Here is a 26,748-nt window from a genome sequence, read left to right on the forward strand (position 1 = left end):
AGGCAAGGGAGCAGGCATAATTTAAACTGTCTAGACATCAAAGAACCCCTAGAGATGCTTTACAGAGCCCCAGTGCTGTGTGAAATACAGAAAAACTATTGCTTTATGTTATCAAATTGCTGATGGAACACACACAATTTTACCAATAGTGAATACTTAGTGAAAGGAATGTAAGGCCTATCTATTAAATACTTTTAAAAACCAGACAGAATACCTGGGGAATGCAATTGGAAGAATATTTGCAGGCATGACAAAGAAAATATAATTGTGAGCCACTATTCTTTTATATATAACATAATGATTTATAATATTTAAGTTATACAAATATTAAACTATTTTATTATATTAATGTTATGTCTTAATAATTTCAGATGTAATCTATTTCCTGCTAACATTTCTTTTAGCCTCATTTTCTAAATATGGGAATGTAAAAAAATTAATTCTATACAACAAAAACATAAAAACTCAACAAATTCAAGCAGTTATTAAACATCATAATTAGTTACTGTGCTAAGTGCTATTAATATAAACAATTATATGCTCATTCTTTCAAAAAAATTAATAATTGCTTCTTTCAAGCATTTCAAATGTTAGCTTTGAGAAAATATAAAGAATATATTTTAAGAGTAAGTTAGGTGGGTCTCGGGTGCAGGTAATATTTTAATTCTTGATACAGTATCTGTGTTCACTTTGTGAAAATTGTTTAGAATTTGTGGACTAAACTCTGTATATACTTCACAAAAATGATTTTTAGATGTTAAAAAATTAATAATGCAACCTTAGATTTATTTATTTAATGGGCATGTCCCTACTAGTGGAGAAGAATGAGGATGGCTCCTAAACATACATAGTAACCCAGTGTACATCAATTGACAACTCAGTAACCTAGATGATTACAAACTACCCTAGAAAAACCAAGGCCAAATGAACTTATTACTCTTGGGAAATCTTACTGTCAATAAGAAACTCTCTAAAATGACTGAAAATAAAATCTTAAAATTTAGAGTCCTTTATATATGTTATCTGAATGATATATATATATGTATGTAATATATGTGTATAGTTATATAAGTTATCTGAATAATTCCAATAAAAAATGATCTATATTAAGCCTCAAATTTGATAGTGAAGAAACAGTGTCCCAGACTTCATGGTCTCTCTACAATCACTAGTGAAAGCTTTTATTGTGTACTAACATAAGAGGAATAAGAAAGATTTAGAAAATATAAACATAAATGGAAATAATCCATCAAATAAGAGACGGGTCACATTTCAAAGGAAGATATTTTGTGATTTTTCTGTGTGAGGATATGTGGTTTTTGATATGCAATGTGTCTCTAAAGTAATGTTAAAATGCAGTATTGGTACTCTTTTTATCAGGAGCGATTAAGACAAAAGACAGTTATCAAATAATATATGTTGTACACTTTAATTCTTAAATTTAGAGAAAGAACTTCGAACTCCAGACCTCGATGTGTATTTCTGTTTGTACAACAAGTAGAGACAGACATTTGAATTTAGAACTCTTAAAAAGATATCATTAGATAGACTATAGCGATTCATACAGCCACACTCACTAAATGGACCTATTGTTTTAGGAATCAAAAATTCCAAAACATTAATACAGGGACAAAAGTTTGCTTAGTATTATTTTAAAACAGGATCTACAGGGAAATTAAGAAATAGCCCTATATAAGTATAAACCAAAATATATGATCTGTATCATAATTTTCGAAGACCCTCAACTAAAATAGGAGGTGAGATGGTTATCTTTAATTATAGACATCTAGTAAAGAACATGCCACATATACACCTAGACACTGATAATTGTTCCTCTACAATTACACATGTCGTGACATGCTATATTACCATCCCTATGCTGGGGAAGGTGGTGGCGAACAACGAGGAAGACTGTGGGCTCTGGAGCCAGTCAGCCTGAGTTCAACAAGGTCGGGACCATTTAGGAGCTGTGTCATGTTGGACTTCACTTCTCTAGGTCACAGGTCCCTCGACTCTAAAATGTGGATAATAAAACTCACTATGTCCTAGAGAACTAATCCGAAGACTAAATGCGTTAAAACATATAAAGCACTTAGAACTGTGTCTGGTACGTGGTAAGTGTTCAAAAATTGTGACTTATTTTATTAATACTACTACTACTAACCATAGTAACCAACATCTAAATGTAAAAAGAATGATAAATGGAAAGAAATTAATATTTCACAGCTTGCTTAAAGAATTGGCTCAGGTAGTATTTTAATTTTTAAAAAGATTTTAATTTCTAATTTCATTTTCATCTCAGTATCAAAAATAAGTGAAGACATGGGCATGTGCACACAGCTCGTCCACAGTCTCTCACATGTGGATAGTATTAAAAATAACTGATAACATAGTAAGGGGACAGGGAGAAGAATGATAGCAACACATCTATTACTATAGCTACCATTTATTGAGCATCTATAATGTGCCTGGGCTTTCACAACTATTATCTATATGCCTCATGGCCACTCCAAAATGTAAGCATGATTCCCAGTTTTACAGACATGACTGAGATTCACAGATGAGGAATCTTACTGAAGTCAGATAACAACTAAGTGATACAGCTGAAATCTAAATTCTAATCTGATTCCAAAGCCTGTGCTCTTTCCACTATCTCACATTCTCTCTCCATAGAACTGCCTCCTCTATTTAATCTAACTTGAACACTTAAGCAAATATTTAGCACTTCAAGGAAATACACTTTTAAAGCCAGATGCTGCTAAATACGGTGACCTGCTTCATTCTCAATTCTGACTTCCCCAGAGTAGATTTCAAATATAAAGAACTAGGCTGCAGAAGATGACATTGTTGGTTATCTTCCTCTGGTAATGTCACCAATGAAAACAAAGGAAGAAGAAACTTAAAGAAAATATGATAGAGGCCAGGCATGGTGGCTGACGCCCGTAATCCCAACATTTTGTGCGGCAGAGGCAAAAGAATGGCTTGAGATCAGGAATTCGAGACTAGTCTGGGCAATACAGTGAGACCCTATCTCTACAAATATATATATTTGTGTATTTGATATATATATATATATATATATCATAAATAAGATACATATACACATAAGATATATATATATACAATACACATGCACATATATACATATATGTGTGGTAGAGAATTCAGATCCATAATTGAGATGCCTCTTTATTAAACTGGATCATTAAGAAAAAACACAATCCTTTCACTGAACAAACATTTATTGAGCACGCTACGTATGTATGTCAAGCTAATCTTGAAATAAACTTGTACTCCAACAGTGTTTTGCACGTAATAGAAATGTAGGCTGAGCTGAACTAAATTTTCTGAATACATACGAAATGACAGGGGACTCAGAAAGGTAGCCTTGAGGCATGTTGCAAACAAGAGAAAACCATTTGGAATTTAAATGTTATCCTTAGTTTATTCCAAGATGACTGAGATGTGATCATGTACAAATATATCATGTCATTGACTCCTATGCAGAGGCAGTCAACCCATGGCCATAGGTGGCTCTTCAGGACTTTTATCCTATTTCCCCACCCTTGCAAGCTCAAAAAAATTATTTCCAATTAGGTCAAAAACTGTATCTTACAAAATAAAATAGTAAATTTTATATATTAAAAGAACAGACACTGTAATTATATCTGGTATGAGTTAGTTTCATACTAAAATGTAAATTTCTATATTCAACCTGTAGCTACTCATTCTCTCCCATCATATCAGCAATGGTCAATACTCCACCATTTCCAGAATCTGTTCTGTGGGATATCTGTCCCAAGTGTTGCTCAAAAACATTCTCAAATGTGTTTGAGAAATGTATGTTGCATTCTCCTTTTGCACACTCACCAAATACATTAATATGTATTATTGAAGTCTCTGAAAAATCCTGTTTAACTCTGTGTTTCCTGATCATATATAATGAAAGAATCCTCTCCACCATAATATTTAGCAACAACTCCTATCATGGCATGCCAAAAAATATACTTAGAGAAATGTTATACTATATTTATATGATTAGCATAACTAGGAATAAAACACCTAGCAGTCAGCACTCCCAGGAATGTTTAATTTTATTAAGCAAATGTTAAAAGAGTACTTCAAAAATGTGCAAAAGCTCTCTTTTTCTCTGAAAAATACAGTGTGATGATTATTTTCCCTCTATAAATTTATAAAATTGAAAAACACATCCAGGAAGTGTAAATAGCATTGAAAATTTACAAACAGTATCTCTATGTACTTAAAAATACTATGTATTTGCAATACAGGTTGAGTAGCCCAAATCTGAAAATTTGAAATGCTCCAGAATCTGAAACTTTTTGAGCACTGACATGATGCTCAAAGGAAACACTCATGGGGACCTTTTAGGATTTCAAATTTTTAGATTTGGGATGCTCAACTGGTATAACACAAATATTCAAAAATTAAAAAAAAAATCCAAAATCCAAGACACTTCTGGTCCCAAACATTCTGAATAAGGGAAACTCAACCTGCATTATATTATCCAACAGGTGCCACATCCGACATGAAACGCTTCTCCTCAGAGCAGATCTTCCTCCTGATCCCCACTAGCCTCACTCAACCGTGGGCATAATCTTCCTCCTCCAGTACCCATGACTGATGCATCACAAAGCCCCAACTACGTTCACCTGAAACCTTACATTTTTACTTCATTACATTCTATTTCAAAAAATCTTTACCTCATTCACAAGACAATTCTATAATCTCTAACTGGTCTCCCTACTTCAACTCCCAGGTCCAATTCATCCTACGCATTGGTGCCAGATAATTTTCTTATTTAAAAACAACGACAACAGAAACACTGCTCAGACTGCTTCTTAGCCATGCCATTCACTGTTGTTGTTGTTGTTGTTGTTGTTGTTGTTGTTGTTGAATGAGTGGTTTTCACTGCCCACTGAAGGAGGCACAAAGTCCTCAGGCCAGCATTAGGGTCATCTACAACACAGTTGGCATCTACCTCATCTTCATCTTCTCCAACTCTCAGACCACTCTCCTATAATCCAATCCAACTCAGTAAATCACCAAGCTTCTATGGTTTCCCATGTCTGCTCTGGCTACCATCCATATGGGGAAGCCTTTTATGACCTAGGATATCCCCATTCCTTTAGAACAATCACAATACTTTGCATATCTCTCATGGCTTATTTTCTTTGAAAATTGTTTACACCTTTAACTTGCCTGCCCTTACTACTTCCAACAAGTTTGGAAATTCCACAGGAGATAGACATATTTATTTTTATATTGCCTGACAAGCAATACCAATGTACTCAAAAGTTGTTTGTTGAAATGCATTTAATCACTAAAATAAAAGCTGTTACCATCATGGATGTGTAGACATAAAACACATGCAATGAACATCACCAAAATTCTTTTTAAATTCATGGCTGCAATCATGTCTGTGAAGGACTCTATATACCAAAAGGCTGCAGTGGCCATCTTATATTTGCATACCCTGCATTCTTTTCTTTTAGGGACTCTCCCTTTCATAACAATGTGATTCCAGTGTATGCATCGATAAAACAGGATTGATTTCCCCACCAGTAAGGCTAGCCAGATTAAACTATCTACTTGGTCACAGAAATTGGTAAGCTGGTGGAATTTTGAGTATCTTTTCAAAAACAAACACAGAAATAAAAGGAAAGAGTATAAATTATGTTTCAGTAATAACATTAGCTATAAAGACACAAAAGAGAATAGCTGGTGCCTATCTCTGCCTCCACAAGACCAGGGCCTGCAGGGGATAAAGCTAACCAGAGGAAAGCAGAGTAAAGCATGGAAAGAAAAGGGGAGAAAAGATCATGGGAACTCCTGCATCGCCTGGTCACGCTGAAGATCAACCTGATGGATGTCCAAGTTAAATAAGCCAATAAGTCTCTAACTAGTTTTATTTTGGATGCCAAAGAGAGAGCTTATATGACTTGTACAAGCTGACTATTTTTCTAGGCCTCATTTACTTAGCCATAAAATAGTGAGTTTAAAATACATGTGTTTTGAGGCTCTATTAATCCATTTCTGGTTAAGGTTTTAAGGGCAATTAGTAATAGTTTGACTATTAGCTTTCTAAAGTCCATTCCAATCAGGCTGCCTCTCAGCATGTTTCTCTCTTCCTCAATGCCCACTGCTCTCCTCTCTTCCTACTCATTTGTCAAGATCCCTTCACCTTCACCTCCTAAAAGCTACTAATCACCTCTGCAGTCCACAATGATGTTCTCTGCACTTCCAAAGGCATTACAGCCTGTGCTATTATTGTAGCATTTAGTTCTGTGCAGTCTACCACCACACTGCTTGATGGCAACTAGCTCCTTGAGGACCCTGACTTTAATAAAGATTCTTGGTGTTCACCTCATAGTGCCTTGCCAGGTTTGAGTGCTCAGAACACATTCAGGGGCTTGTTGATAAGCTAACATTTTACTATTTACAGAAAACAAAATTTCAAGCCTGACAATCCCATGTGTTGGCTGAGGACATCCAGAAATGGGAAATATTAAATACTCCAGTGAGAGCATAAACTGATATAATCAATTTGGAAAGGCATTTGGCAAGATCCAGTTTTTTAAAAAACTGTGCATGCTCTACAGATCAGCAATCCACTTTTTGGTACAGACCCTAGAAAAACACATACTTCCACAAAAAGACATTATTGTTATAGGAAAAATAAACGGTAAATAACTTAAATGTTCAATAGGTTATAGCCATAGATTTAGATATATTTCCCCTATAGATTCATAATAAAAGTATAAATTCTGAACTATGACAATACCCAACAAATCTGTGACATCATTGCTTCTGAGGACAAAGAAGAGAAAATCAAAGCAACTTCAGCTTTTTCTGTTAGACTTTATTAAAAAAAAAAAATGAAGCAACTATGCCATGTCCACAACTGTTAATTCCAGCTGTTTATTGGAACGTGGGTACTCTGCTGTATTTTCAAAGCAGAAAAAAATTGTTTATTATTTTCTTCCTCACAATGTGACTTTTCTCTAATTCTATCAGATTCTTTCCTTGATTCAATTAATGTTTTCATGCAAGCAAATGTAATTACATGGAAAGTGCAAAAGTACATCATTATACCCAGTTAAAAGTCCTCCTCAACTCCCCTCAATCCCATCCACTGCCTCAGAATGAATAACTATTAAAGGTCAACCATGATTTCTTCCAGATCTTTTTGTATTTACATTCATATATATGCATATATTCAACTTTATGGTTTAGATTTTTACATTTATTTTCAATACAAATGAAAACATTTTTTGCTCTTAATATTCTATAGAATTTTTAATGCCTTAACATTTTACTTTATTAATTGTTACTTGATTTTTTTTTTTTGAGATGGAGTCTTGCTGTGTCGCTAGGCTGGAATGCAGTGGCCTGATCTTGGCTCACTGCAACCTCCGCCTCCCGGGTTCAAGTGATTCCCCTGCCTCAGCCTCCCGAGTAGCCAGGCCTACAGGCACACGCCATCACGCTCAGCTAATTTTTTTTTTTTTTGTATTTTAGTAGAGACGGGGTTTTGCCATGTTGGCCAGGATGGTCTCAATCTCCCGACGTCATGATCCAACCCCCTTGGCCTCTGAAAGTGCTGGGATTACAGGCATGAGCCACCGCACCATGCATGAATTTTTTTACAAGTGTATATTCTGCTTACAAATAGTGGAAAATTGAAAAGATGTATAAGGCATTAATGTAACTTGACATTACCAAAAAGTAACATATCAAAAATGCAAATTAGTTTAATTACAAGATTTTGAATGTTTTTAATATTCATGTAATGTTCTTAAGAGTCTATAAAATATATGTACTGTATCATAATTCGTTTAACTATTTCCTTATTACAGAACACTTAGTTTGCATTTAATTTCATCCATGAAAAAAGTGCTACAATAAAGAGTTTTACATAGTGTTCTCTTTGTTTATGTACAACTATCTTCCTACAATAAAGATTGTATTTCCAGTTGGAAGTGTGCTTTGTGAATTTTAATAGCTACTTCCAAATTACCTTCTAATGAGAGTAACTAGTTAATGATGGATAGTATCAATCTTTAAATTTTTGCTAATTCACTCAAGGGGTGGAGATGAAGAGGCCATACCACGTGGGAGGAGCAGCATAAGGGAAGCACAAATGGACAGAACTGGATGTGGTGTGCAGGAACATGATTCCAGAGCAAGGAGTAGAATAGCGAATAGGATAGGAATCAGATTCCAGAGGGAAGGTCCACACCACTTCATGGCGCATGACATTTAGTTCCACAGTTTAAATGCCATGGCAAGGAGCTTATACTTCATGCAAGAGATGATAGAGAGCCACAGAGGACTTTAACAAGGAAAGTGCTCTTGTCCATTTAGTAGCACAAAGATAGATTTAAGCTGAGATACACCTAGAAGACAGACCAGTTAGAAGCCTCCAGGACTGGCCTGCAGGGAAGATAGAGCAAGCTTCACCAGAGAACTAATGGTAGGCAGCAATGTGGAGAGAGTTAAGAAATACATGCAAAGACAAAAAACAAAACAAAACAGTAGGCTGTTTTTTTCTTGTTGTTTTTTGGACAAAGACACTGACAAAATGTGTGAGATAAAGGAGAAGAAGGAGTTTAGGACTGGGAACTAGAGAAGAATGGTGGTATAATTAAGATGGACAATACAGAAGAGATTAGTTTGACAATATGATGAATTTAGTTCTGGACTCAGTGATTTAAAAGTATGTATCCAAAATTCAGATATGTACATGCATCAGAGAGTTAATGGTAGTGTTCAGGATAAACACCGGGGCAGCTACCAGTATACAGACAGTATTTAGAAAATGGTGACAAGTGATTGACATGGTTGTAGAGTAGGAAGAGAAAAATGACTGATGTGAGTTCATTATATTCCAAACTTCAGAAAACTATATGAGAAAATATTACTAAGATCAAAGAAAGGAAAAAAATCCTATAAGAATTTTATTATGCTATGATATATACCCTAGCATCAGCATATAATTGTTTTATAAGCCAGAATAAATCTCTCTACTCATAGGTAGAAATAACCTGTAACTAGGAAGCTATCTAGGAGATCTGACCAGAAGGAACTATTCCTTTAAATACAGTTTTTTCTTTGTAATACAAGAACATTACTAAATGCAAATTGAAGAAAAGATGAGAAAAATCACTCAAAATACTGAACATAACTCTAAGCACTTTGTAAGCTTTCTTCCAGCCTAATTCTTTCCATCTTAAAGTTATAATTTATTTAAATGCTGAATAACAATATTTATATCATTTTACATACTACCACAAAACTATCAAAAATATCACATCAAATGGTTTAAAATATTCTGTAAACTTGTTTCAAGTTAGTGGTCTTCAACCTGGCTATATATTCGAATTTTAGGGAAATTTAAAAAAAATGCAAATGTCAGGGCCAACTTCACACTTATTAAGTAAAAATATCTGGATGGGGCTGAGGTGTCAGTGTTTTCTTAAATCATTCCAAATGATTCAAATGTGCAACCAAGTTTGAGAGTCACTGATAGCAGCAGCGAACATTTAAATTGTCCTTTAATTACAATTAAAATAGCACTGATATGAATATCTTAATGCATATTATATTCCTTTCTTATAATCAAGAATACTTTATATTAGGTTTGTAGAGTGGCATTATTAATTCATGAGATATGGATTATTTAATGACCTTTCTGAATAATGCCAACTGACTTTTCAATGTGTTGTTTTGGTTTATATTCTCACCAGCAGTATATAAGCAAGACGCATCACTTGGAGTCAAGAATGAGATGCAAAGACTGATTAATTTATTAGGTGAACTAAAAAAACAATTCTCAAGGGTTGCTTTAACTCGGATTTTTTTTTTATTATTATACTTTAAGTTTTAGGGTAAGACTGAATGCTTATCCACATATTTGTTTATTCCTTAGTTTTATGCATTAGAGCTCCTCTGCTGTTCATGTCCTTTGACCATGAAGCTACAGGGTCATTGGTTTTTCTTGTTGTTTTAATAATCTCTTTATATAATGCCTCTAGCATATTAACTAAAAATATTTTCTCCATGGTTTATGACTTAATGTTTTGTTTTTCATATGCAGATATATAAAGTGTTATGTAGCCAATTATCTCCATCTTTTCCTTTGTGGTTTATTTTACAGCTTCTAACTGTGAAAAGTTATTTCCCTGTCAAGGTGGATTTAAATGTTACATTTAAATATTTCTGATTTTTTTCTATTGGTATGACTTTTCATATTTACATTTTCGATTGTGTCTGTATCTTTCTCAACATAAAACACATATTACATGTTGAAGAAAAGCATATTACATGTTGAAGAAAAAATTATCATTTGTAATTGTTTTCTATGGTTCAGAAAGAAAAACAGCAGAGTTCCCTTGTTCATTATCTAATTTTTGCTTCATCCTCCTGTACCTTTCTCTCCAGAAAATTCTGGTACTACTCATCTGAAATTCCTTGATCAGCAGAATGTCAAAAGAATTCAGCTCAGCGTTTTGCTGGCTATGGGAAAAGTTTTACCTTTAAATGTTTGATAAAGGAAATGTCTAAAAATAACTAACCTAACCACTAGTGTTAAGACTGGCATTCATAACACAAGACAAGTGCCAATTTAATTAATTTGATTAGAAGTGCTACCATATAAACATATTTTTTAAAACATAGCTTTCTAGAAAAAAAAAAGCCATAGGTTTCTGTAGTAAACTGTAAGTTTTGTGAAATTCAAACATCATAGTTATTTAGGATGGTGTGAAATATATATATGTAAAATGCAGATAGAATTATGAAGTAAAAACAAACTTTACAAAAGGACCAATTTCAAAGTAAGTCCTCTTATGGAAACAAGAGGCTTTGGAAAGGAAGTATAACTAGAAAGAGCAGTGAATTTAATCACCCTTCCCTTCCCCAAACTTAGTATGCGACACATAAAAATACATCTTAAGAATCCAGTAGTAGGCCGAAAAGAAATTCAATACACCTAGTTCTTGTTTCAATTTCACCCTCAGGAAATATGATTCATGAGAAACATAAGTTCAGAGCAGGGGGTCGCAGAAATGCTTATGCTTGCTACAAGACAATATTAATACTCTTCTTCCGTACATTAAAACCAGTAAAATAAAGGTCAAGATGACTAGGATCAATGTAAATGTTTAAAGAGAATAAATAACAATGTTGCAAGCTAATAGTTTTTAAAATTTATAAAATTATACATACATATTAATAAATTCCACAAGCAATGCTACTAATCAGTTATATAAGTACTACCTTTCTTTTACAGAAATATCTTCCTTAGGAAAAATGTGCGTTTTGATTACCCATGAGGAGAAATGTATCTATAAACAAAATAAGATTTCCTGTGCATTATTTGACAGCAATATCAATGTTCCAACCAGACAACACAGAGACTCTCCAGAGAGCAATTCCAACAACGAAAAAGGAGAATATGTAAATGTAATTGGGGTAGAAAAGAGAATTGGAGAGCCAAGGTAATAGTTCAAGAAAAAATTATCTTAAACCTGGGCCCCTATTTAATCAACTAACTAAATGGCAACTGATTAAACCATTGCTAAAATTATAGAGAACTACCTATGTTTATGTAACAAAAGGATAAAAATATTCTTCTGTTTCCCTTCATTTCTCAATCTTCCTAAAAACACAACTTGGGATATCACAGTTTCTGGCCATTTGGCAAGCATCTTATTTAAGTAAGCACAACTCCAACCAACTCATTTAACTTGAATTAATGTTCTTGGTCTTTTATATTGCCACTTCAAGCTTTCAGGAAATAGTTCCTGGATACACCTGCCACCTAATTTCATGAAATCAATATTTCACTTAAGCTAAGTCAGGAAATCTTAAGGTGCTGAATTCAATTACAAATGTTACTTCAGGAATTGAAGGTAGATAAAATATAGCATTGACATTGAAAATCATTACAGTTAAAGGGCTTTACTTCTTTTGGCATGTAGGGGGATTGTTTTCTAAGGTACCAGTAATGATCAGTAATGACAACATGATGTTAGGATAACAGTAACAGCTTTAACCTTTCTAGTGTCAACGTCCATTTATAAGCACAGAAACAACATCCTCTCTGACTATACCTGAAATAAATCTATTGTGATGATGAGAGACAGCGAACATCAACATAAAAATGAAAACTGCTAGTATGAATTCAAACTCCATCCAAAGATGAAAACAACTATTTACTGAAATCCAGACAAGTTACTCTTTAAGTAGAACACAAGAATTCACCACATCTCTGTCATATGTACCATGTTATACTTAAAAGCAGTGGTAAGCCAATGTTCCACATAGAAAAATTTCTGCAGACACATTAAAAACAAAAAAGCTTTTATAAACAGTAAACACCTGATATTTGTCTTCAAATGCTGTCTTTCCTCAGATAATTAATTACTAACCACCTGATTGCCTTCCATGCACAGATCCTTAGAGTAAGTTTCTAGGATCCAGTGGGTATCTTTACTTCATTTTCAGCACAGAGTGTGAAGAAATGTCAGAACAAAGATAGAAAATCCAAAATTCCAAACCTGTTCATTTGATAATCTTAAAATTGTTCCTTTTATCACTTGGCTTTTCAAACTAAGTGTGAGGAAAACTCTGGAAATTTTCAAATTCAACATTATCCTAATACATTCTTATGTCTCTCATTTCCTCCTTGGTTTGTTCATGTCTCCTAACCATCATTTTCTTCTTCTTTTCAAAATCTTTTCTCTAGGGACCCCACTTCAAGTCTAACGCTTGCCTGTGGCCCACAGTGACGGAAATACTGAGCTTTGGAATGGGTGAGACCCAGGCTCAAATAACAGATCTTTCCATTTATCATTGTGTGATGTTAGGCAAGATACCTAGCTTCTCTCAGCACCAATTTCCTCATCTGTAAAATGAAGAAACAGCACCCACTTCTCAATGGTACCATCAGGAATAAATCAGCTAAAAAAAATAGAAACTGCTTGGCTCAGTGCCTGACACTGATCAGTTACCACATAAATGTTAGTTTCCTGCCTTTTTGCCAAAATGACATTGAACAGACAGTTCTAATGATATTTACAGACACATACATCTGTGTTTTCTTTTCAGTTCTTTACCTGTATTCTACTCTTAGACCTAATAAACTTCTTTCATGTTCAACACTCAGCAAGTTTTTCATTAGTCTAAAGGAAAATACTGAAATCATATTATATAAATAAATAACCAAGAAGAAGCACCACATTCTAAGCAACATGTTCAAAATTGGAGAAACTCTAGTATATTCCTTGTAAAAATTTAAAATGCATGAGCAGTTTAAGGCAAAGTAGAGGCAGTATTTATGCTGCAAATTCCTTAAAACTACAACCCAATTTGATTCTTAGGAAAGCAGAATCAGAATAATGAAGTGCTTTCACTGAAGATAAAACAGTCACCGGGAAAAATCAGCCTCAAGAATATTTATTAATGTCATCATGCTACTTTGCTTAAAAGGGTCCCAAGCAAAAGAGTGAACAAGGAGACTACAACTTCAGCAAGAAAGATCATGGAGATGCAGTCAATGTTCACAGGGAAAAAGGCTCTGGATATATACAAGAAAGGAAAATAAAACATTTCTATCTAATATTACATAGGATTTTCATGTTTAGATAAATTTGTGGTTAAAATATGGCCACAGTTTACACAAACTGTAATTCAGACGGAGAAATTAGAAAGCACACCAGAGCCTCTCGAATTTTCACTTTCCAACAATTCAAACTTTCTCACTTTCCATTCTAGTCTGCACTGTCACACTGACAAAACAGAAATAACATATGTGAGCGACACCAATCTGGGAATCACTCTCATAACCTTCTACCCAGTCATTCAAATCGCACTGCCTGGCCTTCAGTTGTCCATTTGTCCTCTCATGCCCACTAAATGACAGGGGAATGAGTGACTCTTATGGGTTTCCTTACGGGAAGACCCTCGATGTCCATTTTCACCCAACGTCACTAGCTGGTACCTACCCGGAAGGAATGAACGGAACCACTCCAATGCAATCCCAGCCACTCCTGCTAGTTCAAGCATTCGGTTCAGCATCACCTCATGACCAACACGAAAGCAGCTGAGGCTCTAATATAATCATCATGGAAAGTTGTCCCAAATCCTTCATTGGAGGAAGATCCTTCATACACACCAACGCTGTCTCCAAGCCATGCCGGGGTCTGAAACCAGACTGGAAAATATTATATATGTGTATATATAGTAAAACTCCCACAAACCACTCTTCTACTTTGTCATATTTATTTACAGCTGCTTAACCAATCCTATATATATTGCCTTCTCAAGATGAAAATATGAACATTCAAGGAAAGATCCTTTCCATAGCAGAAGGTAAACTTAAAGCATATGAAGACCTGGTGCTGCCTGTTAAGGTAGTTGAGGTGATCCCAAATGGAAAATAGTTTGTCCTGAAGGGAAGAAAGAAAACACAATATTGGTTTCCAAGGCTAATCTTCTAAACAGGGTGGACAGAATCCAGTATTTAAAAGAGCATGAGGAAAAAAAAAAAAAAAAGCCTTGACTCAGCAGATAGAATAGCAATGCCAGATTAACCCTGGAAGGCCTATTTGATATTATAAAATGTGCCTTGACTCCTCCTGAATCCCACCACTTTCATAATCCTAACTACCATCACCTTGATAGCATTATCCGACTCCCTCCTGATCAAAGAGCTCTAGACTGATTGCACTTGCTTATAATGGAGCAGGGCCAGGAACCTTAGAAGGAACAACACTTGAAATGGTAAGATTTTTTTTTAAATGATCAATGGAGCTCCAACAGCTATTATACATAAAAATCAAAAAAGAATTCAAACCAACTAAAAGAATTTCCGTTTTCCTTCTCCTTAATGAACAGGCTTTTTAGAAACAAAGTAATAGACATTACATAGAGTATTTAAAGTTTAACCAGAGAATTCACTGTTTCTTTTCCCTTGGGTCCTTTATTATAAAAAGACTGAGGACTATTTCCTTTCTACTTGCCCCTTTCACCTAAACTACTATAATAGTGACAACTGGAACTTTTAGTCCTACTGCCAAATTTTACCAACTTCCTCTAGTTCCAGAATGCATCTAAAACAAAATTAAGTGGGTTAAATCACTGCAGCATTATTTTCTATGTACTTACTCTAAATTATTTTTGAGTCAAGCTGCCATCTATAAAAATGTTCATCATATATAATTGCATTTAAGGTTAACAGAATTCTGTTTTCTTATCTCCATTTAACTTGCTCTATTATACAGACCCATTCCATCCTTGTCAGTTATTTTCTATCTATATTAAAACAAAGAAAACTTGGAAATATCCATTTGGCGTACTGCCTCCCCTACCTACTTGGTATATACTTTGGTTCCTATGTCAATTATTCTGCTGATGTCAGATACCTGGAAACCTTTTAGATAGATTTGGACCTGAGATAGCAAACATAATACTCATTATGTTTTTCTCGACATCTTCACTAACTTCACTATATCTCATAAAGAATAACATGTCTCTCAGTAAGGATAATGCAAAGAATTGACTCACCTAGGCATAAAACTCAGAAAACATTATTTTGAAAGAGAGAGTTCACTTGATTGCTTAGTAATACGAAGTAGTTTTCTTCCTAAAATTTTAACTTCTCATGTTTGACATACTGACTTCCTGTTGCATAACCTGAGGTTCCAATCACAGTCAAGTACAATAATCTTCTCAAACCATTCCTTATAAAAATATTGGCGAAAGATGTGGAAGTAATATATGTTCAGTCAAATAAACATTTGCTGTGATGGCCACTATGATCTAGGAATCATACAGGACGTGCAAACGAGTAAGATATGCTACTGGCTTTCTTGGAATTCATAGTTTAGTTGAGAGAAAGAGTTATTAAAAAAACAACAATAATGATACACTAGAAATTCCCCCAAGGAATACAAAAGAAGAAACCATATTTCTTGGGGGAAAGTTTCCCAGGAGCACTAACCGTCTGTATCTTAAATGATAAATGAGTATTAAGGTGGCAGTGATCCTAATAACCAACAAAGGCTAAAGCATTAGTGCATGTATGCGCAATTTACAAGAATCTCGGAAACCAGATTACTATTCATAATTAAAATATATTTTATGCTGTATTTAGTTTAATAGGCAGCAAACTATTTCAGTATAATGGAAAAATCCTAGCATACAATGAACGTTCAATAAATATTAAACTGCGGATCTCGAAGACAGAAGCGCACAAATAATGACACAGATTTTCCAAAGAATTATTTCCTACATACATATGCACCTCCTAAGAGACAGCAAATTGGTTCTTTTTCCTAAAGTCTCTTCTCCAAATTTCCATTTTGTGTATATGAAGCTTCATAATCACATTTCAAACAAAATTTGGATGACGGTGCAGACACAGGACTTTAAGACACATCCCTTTTCCCCAAAAACATACCCATCAGATAATGGGCAGAAATACTGTTGGGATACTACTGTTAACACTTATGAGTATGGACAGTGGGAAAGCAAAGGAAATTCTATATCAATATCATACATTCAGAAGGCTGAAGTGACCTAAGTATGAAAATAGCTAAAGAAATAACACCACTGCCCCCACCAAAATACAACAACAAAAAATCCCTGAGGACTAATATGTTAAGTGAATTAGGATTTATTGTAAATGAACTGTCATTATACCAAACATGGCAAATTAGGAAATATCGATAGGTATAATTTGCTAAATAAAGTTTTAACGTTACAGTAAAAAAAAAAAAAAATGCTGAGTTACAAATAAGATCCAAATAAAGCATCTCAGTTAATAAAGGATAATTTACTTATAGGTAGAGTGTATATCAGGAAAATCCCAATCCCTGATATTGGAGTCCCAACATTAGTTTTTCTTTTTAATTTTATTTTTGAGACAAGGCCTCACTCTGTCACCTAGGCTGGAGTGCAGTGGCACAATCACAGCTCACTGCAGCCTCCATCTTCTAGGCTCAAGCAATCCTCTCACCTTAGTCTCCCAAGTAGCTAGAACCACAGGTACGCACCATCACACACCTGGCTGATTTTTTTTTATTTTGTTCATAAGGGGTCTTGCTATATTTCTGAGGATAGTCTTAAACTCCTGGCCTCAAACCATCCTCCTGCCATGGCCTCCCAATGTGCTGGGATTACAGGCACGAGCCAGCATACCCAGCCCCAACATTAGTCATTAATATATGTTAAAAACAACTCAGGCTCTGCTTCATTAAGGAACAGTAGCCTTTTATATCTTGTTATGGAATCTGAATAAAGAACACTAACTAGACTCCCTTTTCTAGCTACTGGTGAAATTTTAGATAAAAAATAAATATTAGATATTTTAATATTTCTTATGGAAACATGAAGCATTTGGCATCAGTATGCCAAAATACTGCTGTAAAATATCTTAGAATGCAAATTGGATTTCACTCTATCTTGATTAGCTTTCTCCAAAATTCTAACAATGGCAACAAACCGTAACATCTCATAAACTAAATATCTTACAATTGACAGAACATTTTTCAAGTTTTTGCAAATTATTTAATTTTTATAATAGCAGTTTGATGCAAGAATTATGATTTCCCATTTTACTGGAAAGACAAGAAAAATAGTCTAAGTGACTTATCCAAGATAACACATTACATTCAAAGAAGAAACAGAGCTAGAATTCAAATTTCCATTCATTCAATCTGAAAATATCATAAGTCCAGTATTAACAAGGACACCATGGGGAAGAGAAGGATCAATGAGACGTGAACTCTACCAATTAAGGAAACTGCAAGAAAAATTGAGAGAGTTTATTAGATACTGCAACAGAGGAACATATATGTTAAAATGAAATTGCAAAGATAAAGTGATGAATTGAAGCTAAAGGAGTGAAAGAATTCTTCACAAGGAGGTGCTATGTGACATTTGAATTAGGCCTTGAAGGTGGGGGTGGAGAGCAAAAATTGGTGAAGGCCATTATAGGCTCAGCATTGTCAGAGAGACCAAAAATATACGGAGTGTCTGTGTAAACTGTATAGGTAATTTTTTTCAAACGTAAAAAGTGATAATACATCTTTAACATAAATCAAGCCCACATATGGGATTTAATGAAAAAACAGATTTGGCAGAGGCTGGTGGTTGTTCTCCAAGAAGGACCCTTCCTTACAGTTAAGATCTTCCACTTTTTATCTTGGAACACGCCTCCTCAAATAAAGATTTATTCTCTAGCCTCCCTTTCAGCTCAGTGCAAGTGTATGTCTGACGAATGGGACATGAGGACAACTGTTTATTCAACTTTCAGAGCATGTCTTTAAAGGGACTATGCATGCCCCTTCTTCCAGCTGCAAGCTATCTCAGACCACTGAGATAAGAACAAAATCCTAGAGACAGCAAAGCAACAAGACAGAAGGACCTAGCTTCCTTGATATCCTGGGGTAACACAGCTATCTCATACGACTACCCACCTTCAGACTGCAACATGCAAAGTGAACTTCTATTTGATTATGTCACTTAAATTTTGGGACTCCATGATACCCATGCAAACTTACATATCAGCTTACAGGATAGATTGTGCTATAAAGTAAAAAGCTAATTTCTTGGATCTTGATTCTCCAAACATAAGAAAAACAATCTGAAAATATTTAAATTAACTGCAAAGGGTTTAATAAAATCAGCAGCATACACTTGTAACAGGCTATCAAATGCATGTTTTAATTTTAGTCTACATAGCAAGCCTAGAAAATAGGAAGGTCAGGGATCAATATCACCATTTTGTATGTGATGAATAAGACCACACATAATGAATTAATTACACAAAGCATTTGACAGCTCTGAATTATATTGGATTTAGCTGCTTTTAATCAGTAAAATAATCATTACATATATTATACACTGCATTTGATACACTAAAGATCCATTCATGAAGAAAATTTAAATGTTACTAACGCCAGAAAAAATAATCAGTAAATGAAAACTTGATTTTTACTGTCTCTTCACATTACTTCACAATGTTTTCATTTACTGATTGGACTTTTCAGATCATTATATTTTACTGTGATTATATTTAAATATTTAATTGCTATCCATTTTATTTTTTATAGAGAAACAGAAGGAAAATTCAATCAGAAAACATAAAATATAATGTAAGTAAAGAAACAGTGGGTTCTAAGTCCATGGGGAAAATCTGAAAAGAGAATAGCTGTTGACAAACCCTCTTAATCAAACTGTCTACAGACAAATCTATTGGCCCTTGCCTCACATATCCCATAGTTAAATGCATTCCAAACAAAAACTGGAAAATAATACTCAATTCAATGATTTCTCTCTGCGAGATCGTCATTGGCTCACCATGCCTTACTGAGCTCAATGGCTCTCTCCACCAACCCATGGTGGGAATCTGAGGCAGTCACAGCCCCTTCCTTGTTCTTTTCAGTCTTCCTTTGGGCGAGGTCTTGGTGGCAACAAGAAGCCAATGAGACCAGAATCAAAAATTTTAGATCACTATTTGAAGTATAAATTATAGTACAATCTCTCTTGCATCCCTAACTCCCGCCAACAGTTTTGCAACTATTTACTATTAGGTAGGTGCAAAAGTAATTGCGGTTTTTGCCATTCCTTTCAATGGCCAAACCCACTGAATAGTACCTAAGAACTATTTCAATAGTTCCATTTCAATAGCACCTAAGAACAGAACATTGATCCTTCTTTCTTTACACAGGGTTCAGCCTTCACTTACTTTTGAATATACTTTTGTACATTCTTCTTAAATTCTGAAATAACCAGCCTCTTCTAAGCTTAAAGATGAGACAAATATTCACTGACTATCGTTGTGGACAACTCACTTACGTTTTCTAAGCCTTAGTTTATTGATTTGTGAAACAAAAGTCTAAAACTATATGATTTAAAACATCCTTACCAGAAACAAAATATAATTCTCAGATAAACCTCATTCATGTCTTAGTTTGCATCCTAATGTGGTAGGGGCTGTTTTGAATGATCTGTTTTGAAGAGGAAGCTTGCTCTCAGATCAATTCTCACAAGCATGGTTTAAAATTGGGATAGTAATAAACAACAGTAAATGGTCCATGCGGAAGCTAGTCCTGGCCTTCTTTTTACCAAAGGACACAACTCCTTAGCTATCAAAAATTATGTATCCCCCTACTCTCTTATCACAAAGGTACCCTTTTAATAAAGACTAGAAATTGTTGGGGAAACTAGGTGGTTGGAAGTTGGGTACAGGGAAGACTGGATTTAAAAGTTTAAATAATTATCTGCTCCAAGTTACTCAAAATGCTTCAGAGACTATTTCACAATCCCTCATCACCTTCTTATGAGAAAAGGAGAGAAGACTTTACCACTCTACCTATTATAAAAAGTAACTTATAAAACTTTGGGAATTAAGTTATAATTGGATGACTTACTTTTAGTAATACAATAAAAAAGAACGGAATTGAAAAATAATAAATAATTCTCATCTTAGCAATCAAGTTAAAATTTCAAAACGTTAAATAAAAACAGAGTAAGCTGTAAAAACTCTGGCAATTCCTACTAGTACTTCCTGTATTCTTGTTCAGTACTTTCCTTCTTGTAGTGGGGGAGAGTGGGAGAGGAGGCTTCCAAAGTGAGCCTTGCTAATCCTAACATTTAAGAAATTAAGATCCGAGCTATTCTTTAAACCACCTCACTGACAACAATCTGTTCCAACAAATCTTAATTAATGCCAATTTTCTATTTCTAGCAACCATCAGGTTATCTTCAATGAACACAAATTAAGCTACAAACTGAATAATCATTGTACGAATTGTATCTCTTGCAGACATGCTAGAGAAGAACTACATTATGAATTTAAGATAGCCACAGTGGCCTGAAACATGCCCTGCTTGGCAATTATGCATATGTCTTTTGTAAAAATAAAAAGAAAAGGGTGATGTTTTCAGACTTCCCAGTGGGAGTATAATAAATGGGTGATAGGAGAGTGGATAAACAAGTGGTCATGATAAAGATTCTGCTTATTCTCTGCTTAAGAACACTTCCTAAAGGATGCAGTAATGCTGCTTCTGAAACTATACTGGGGCATTCATTCAGGCCTCCTTTTCTTTGCCTAGACACGTATCTCAAAAGGAAAAATGATGTTAATAACTTAGCCTCCCTCTCCCTCCCTCTACCTCCCCCTAAACATGGTGGAGGTAGACAATCTCAACTATTTTCATGCAATTGTTTCCACAAGTGTAGAAATGGCCACCTTCTAAAATTACCTTTTGGATTATCTACATTTTGTTAGCAATTATGATTTGACTAGTAACAGTTAGCAAGAAATAAGAATTTCAATCTGTAAGTCTAAGATCAACAATAAAAAATTGAGAGTTTCATGAAGTCTTTAGTTCTCCCATTACCCACAGTATGTTTCCTGCCCTCAGAGCACCATCTTCTAAAAACAAACAGTACGAAGTTACATTTAAAATATGTCATGCTGCTGTCCATAAGCCCAAATCTTTACCCAAAATGGTCATCCTCATGTTGGACAAGCAAAACGGTGTGAGGATTTGCATCCTCCAAATGTAAGTGGGTTGTGGAAATGTCTTTTTTTTTTTTCACTCTTCAAAACTATTTACAACTAGGGTATAAACTGAAAGAGTTTCAACATACCTGTCTTTGACGAGCCAGACTTTCATTTTGGTGAGTAATCATATAGGATAGCAACAATCAGGCAGAAAAACTGCTAACAGCAATAGAGGAGTGTTTGCTCAATAGAATCTTATAACCAATACTTTTTTAAATCACGGTTTTATTAGACTTAGGCTACAAATGTTTAAAAAGGTTAAGAACAATTGGCTCTAAGTCAGACATCAAATCCCAGGTTTATCATTTTCTAGCTTGATGAACTTTTCAAATTACTCACCCTCATCTGCCTCTGATTCGTTGCCAGTAAAATGAGGAACATAGTATCTACGCATCTCAAATCTTTTGTTTCAAGGTAATTTATGTAAAGTCCTTGGCATTAAGCCTAATACAAAGGATCAATAGATGTTAGGTATTATTTTTATTATCATGTCCCTATTAATTTGCTTGACATACTACATAATACACAGCATTTCAGCACTATGCCAAGAAAATTAATGGTACAAAGGTATGAGTTCCTTACCTTTAAGAGCTTATATTTGTGTTGGAAAGACAACACTTTTTAACATGTTGGAATATCATATACATGAATAATTCAAGAGATAATTTAGAAATTATCAACTTTAAAATCAAAAAATAACATCAAGTATGAGGCTTAAGATATGCTTCACGGAGAAGAGGCTGAAAGACCTCATTAAATAACACAGAAAATGGTCTGAAATACTCAAAGGCAGAAATGGTATTTTACTCATCTATTAACCCCCACAACTTCTACAGTCTCAAGAACACAGAATGTGCTGAATAAATGTTAGTGGAATGAACATATGCCTTAAAACTTCCAAAAAGTTATCAGGATCTTACACAGTAAACACTGAGTAGGCACTTAGTAGGTATTTAATTAACTTAACGGTAATATCTACATCTCCACAACTTTATCTTAATTTCTCTGAGGTCCTCTAATTTCTGTGATGTTCCTCTAATTTGACAACTAATCACCCTGCATATATATATACCTGAGTACTAAGAACAGGCCCAGGAGATGATTACTAGCAGACTACAGAGAATCCAGAGATCATATAGACATCTTGCACTGCACTGGCACAGGCCTTAACTTTTTAATAAAAAAGAAACTCAATAGAAAAACGACCTGAGTTCCAGTCAACAATTATCAATTTCATTTTTGCTTGGGTGTGTAAGAAGACAAAGGATAAATAGTCTTTTCATTGTCCTAAAAGAACTAAGACTTATTTTTAAGAATTATGTGCTATTGCTTTTAGAAAACCTGGCTCAACAAAAATATAATTTTTATTCCTTCTGAAAACAAATCAACTATAAAAAGAAGTCCCTATGTGAGCATATCAACTGTTTTGCATTTGAATTATGTTGTCAAGTTCAAAACAATGAAGCAAAACTAAAATCATTTAGGCATGTGGCAATTAAGAGCACAAGCAATGAAATAAGAGATGAAGAGAAGAGCTCCACTTAGAAAAAAATATTAAATAAAATCATCCCAGTTAAATGCCTGTTTCTCCTCAAAGATTTTCACCTGCATAGGATACTTGGAAAGACTCACACACAATGTAATTTTACATCCATTTTGGGTCCTATTTCTGCACTGAAATATTTATAGAGTGTTCAGTGTTTCTGGAGTAAATTATACCTAGATCTTGATAAAGCTAAAATCACTGAAATTACCTTTTTTTTGCTCAATTATTTGGAAGAATGGAGAAAGAAAGCTTGACAGCATAAAAAGATATATTAAGAAATGGCCATTTCGTAGCTATAATTGCATAGCTTAGTGGTTATTGATGCCTTAAGGCATCAATATATATGCAGTCACCACAGCTATTTTTACCAAAGGCTTCAAATAAAATCTAAGTGAGTTTATGTTATGTGAACATACACATTATATTTGTTTTGTTTTATTTGAGATGGAGTCTCGCTCTGTTGTCCAGGCTGGAGTGCAGTGGCATGATCTCACCTCAATGCAAACTCTGCCTCCCAGGTTCAAGCAATTCTCCTGCCTCAGCCTCCCGAGTAGCTGGGATTACAGGTGCAGGCCACCACTTCATGCAAATTTTTGTATTTTTAGTAGAGACGGGTTTCACCATGTTAGCCAGGCTGGTCTTGAACGCCTGACCTTAGGCAATACGCCCACCCCAGCCTCCCAAAGTACTGGGATTACAGGCGTGAGCCACTGCACTCAGCCAATATTTGAATATAAAACTTCTTAATTTTATTGGTTTATATGTTAGGAATAACATATGAAAACACATATGAGCAGTAGGCAAAAATGGAAGCATGGTACTGTGTTAAGCATGTTGTTATAAGTAACTTCAAAAATGAATCAGATACAAAAAAATTCTAGAAATATTCTTATGTTATACTATGAATTCTATAAATCTTCCAAATTCTGAATCATGGTTATGGACTGAATGTGTTTGTACTTTCAAAATTCATACGTTGAAACCTTAACCCTCAGTGTATCTGCATTTGAAGATGGGCCCGCTAGCAAAGTGATTAAGGATAAATGAGGTCCTAAGGATGGGGCCCTGATCCAAAAGGATTGCTGTCCTTATAAGAAGAGACAGTAGACAGCTTGCTGTGTCTCTGTGCAGACATATGGAAGAAAGGCCAATGTGATGACACAGCAAGAAGGCAGCCAGCTACAAGCCAGGAAGAAAACCCTTACCAGAAACAGACACTGCCAGCCTTAATCTGGGCTTTCTGTCTTCCAGAACTGTGAGAAAATACATTTCTGTTATTTAAGCCACCCACTCTATGGTATTTTCTTATGGCAGTTTAAGCTGACTAAGACAATCACGATTAAGTCTGGGAGGACTTAATAGTAATTAAGAGTCCTCTTCCATACTTATTGCATTACTGTGAGGCATTCTGTATAAAAAGTATTTCCTTCCCATTCAGCAATCCAATCTTACATCAACAATGTGATAACTACCAGAAATGTGAGTGCCTATGCATGCACGTGTACACACACACACACACACACACACACACACAAACACACACACACAGGCACACACAACAGTCTGAATTTCTTGTGGGGCTCGACTTCTACTTTTCAAATCATGAAAAAAATAACAGCGGACATTTCACAATGAGCCACAAATACTCAACTATGGCTGCAATATCAGATGCTTGACTATAAAGGCTTTACAGTTACCCAAGCCCAAGTCGATTAGGATTGTGCTGAACACTTGAAACCTGATCTTGCTGGGTAACATTTCACATAATGATTTTCTACTCAGAAAATGCTGCCACAGGAATATATAATCTTATCATCCTCCTCAAGAATTACTTTATTTTGTCCCTACATTTAAAAATAGTTTAAGTTAAAACAAGCTTAACTTATTAGAGATTACACAGTTATTTTAAACAATTAGTGATATTCATGTGCAGACTATGACTTCTTATTTTATCAATGTTATACCATTTAACTCAAAACTAATTAAATATGTACAGAAAACATACAATGCCCCAAAACATCTTAAGTGACTTATTTTGGGTAAAATCAAATGTATATTAAAATGGCCAGATTAGAAATTCAAAATTTTATCTAAATCTAAGGTGGAATGTAGGTTTTATCATTGATATATAAGCCCTATAGTATCAGAGTATTATATAACAGATTTATCCAGATACCATCTAACTAGAAAAAAGTACCATATTCAATTTAATCAAACAATCATCAAACATACAAAAGACTATAGCTTTTGATTAATCACATTAAGTGATTAATATGTGCGATACAGTCTCTGGAATTTAGGGATATCTCATGTTTTGTGTGTTTCACTTTATTATGCTTCGCAGATACTGCATTTTTTACAAATTGCAAGTTTGAGGCAACCCTGCATCAAGCAAGTCTACTGGTGCTATTTTTCCAACAGCATGTGCTCATTTCCTGTCTGTGTCATAGTTTGGTAATTCACACAATATTTGAAACTTTGTCATTATTATTATATCTGTTATGGTGTTCTGTAATCAGTTATTTCCAATGTTACTACTGTAATTGTTTGGGGTGTCATTAACAGTGCCCATATAAAATGGTAAACTTAGTCAAAATTCTATGAAGTCTAGGAGAGGTAAGGAAGCTGCAGAAGAAAAGTTAGAAGCTAGCAAAGTTTGGTTCATGAGGCTTAAGGAAAGAAGCCATCTCCATAACATAAAAGTGCAAAGTGAAGCAGCAATTACTAATGTAGAAGCCGCAGCAAGTTATCCAAAATATCTCACTAAGATCATTGACGAAGGTGCCTCTATGAAATAGATTTTCTATGTAGACAAAACAGCCTTATATTGAAAGAAAATGCCATCTAGAACTTTCATAGGTAGAGAGGTGAAGTCAAGGTTTGCTTTCAATGCTTCAAAAAACAGGCTCACTCTCCCGTTTGGGGCTAATGTAGCTGACGACTTTAAGTTGAAGCCAATGATCATTTAGCATTTCGGAAATCCCGGAGCACTTAAACATTATGTTACATCTGCTATACCTGTACTCTATAAGTGGAAAAACAAAGCACTCATGCACCACATCTGTTTACAACATGGTTTACTGAATATTTTAAGATGTTAAGACTTACTGCTCAGAAAAAAAAAAAAAAAAAAGATTCCTTTCAAAATACTACTGTTCACTGACAATGCATCTAGTCACCCAAGAGATGAGGGAGATGTACAAAGAGACTAATGTTGCTTTCATACCTGCTAAGACAACATCTATTCTGCAGTCCATAAATCAAGGAATAATTTTGATTTTCAAGACTTCTTATTTAAGAAATATATTTCCTAAGGCTGTAACAGCCATAGATAGCAATTCCTCTGATGGATCTGAGGAAAGTGAATTGAAAATCTTCAGAGAAGAGTTCACCCTTCTAGATGCCATTGAGAACATTCATGATTCACAGGAGGTGGTCACAATAGCAACATCAACAAGAGTACGGAAGAAGTGGATTCTGATCCACTTCAACACTTCAGTGGAGGAAGTAACTGCAGATGTGGTAGAAACAGCAAGAGAACTAGAATTCGAAGTGGAGCCCAAAGTTGTGACTGAATTGTTTCAATCTCCTGATAAAACTTTCA

General features: G+C 34.7%; 1 protein-coding gene across 2 annotated transcripts in view; it reads right to left on the minus strand.

The window, feature by feature from the left end:
- ASXL3 (ASXL transcriptional regulator 3) overlaps window positions 1–26,748 on the minus strand; it is a 145,369-nt gene that overhangs the window by 111,212 nt on the left and 7,409 nt on the right. Inside the window, exons 1-2 of one of the 2 annotated variants that reach the window (XM_030810606.1) lie at window positions 14,028–14,313; window positions 13,778–13,780 (exon numbers count right to left, since the gene is read on the minus strand). Coding sequence is in view for 1 of the 2 variants with exons in the window: in XM_030810604.1 (XP_030666464.1) it covers window positions 13,778–13,780 (3 nt within the window). In the remaining variant the exon portion in view is untranslated. Of the gene's footprint in view, window positions 1–13,777; window positions 13,781–14,027; window positions 14,314–26,748 lie in introns of those variants that run through there. The other variant, XM_030810604.1, reaches the window with a different exon arrangement.

The sequence above is a fragment of the Nomascus leucogenys genome, chromosome 4, assembly GCF_006542625.1.
Source record: "Nomascus leucogenys isolate Asia chromosome 4, Asia_NLE_v1, whole genome shotgun sequence".
Taxonomy (NCBI): Eukaryota; Metazoa; Chordata; class Mammalia; order Primates; family Hylobatidae; genus Nomascus; species Nomascus leucogenys.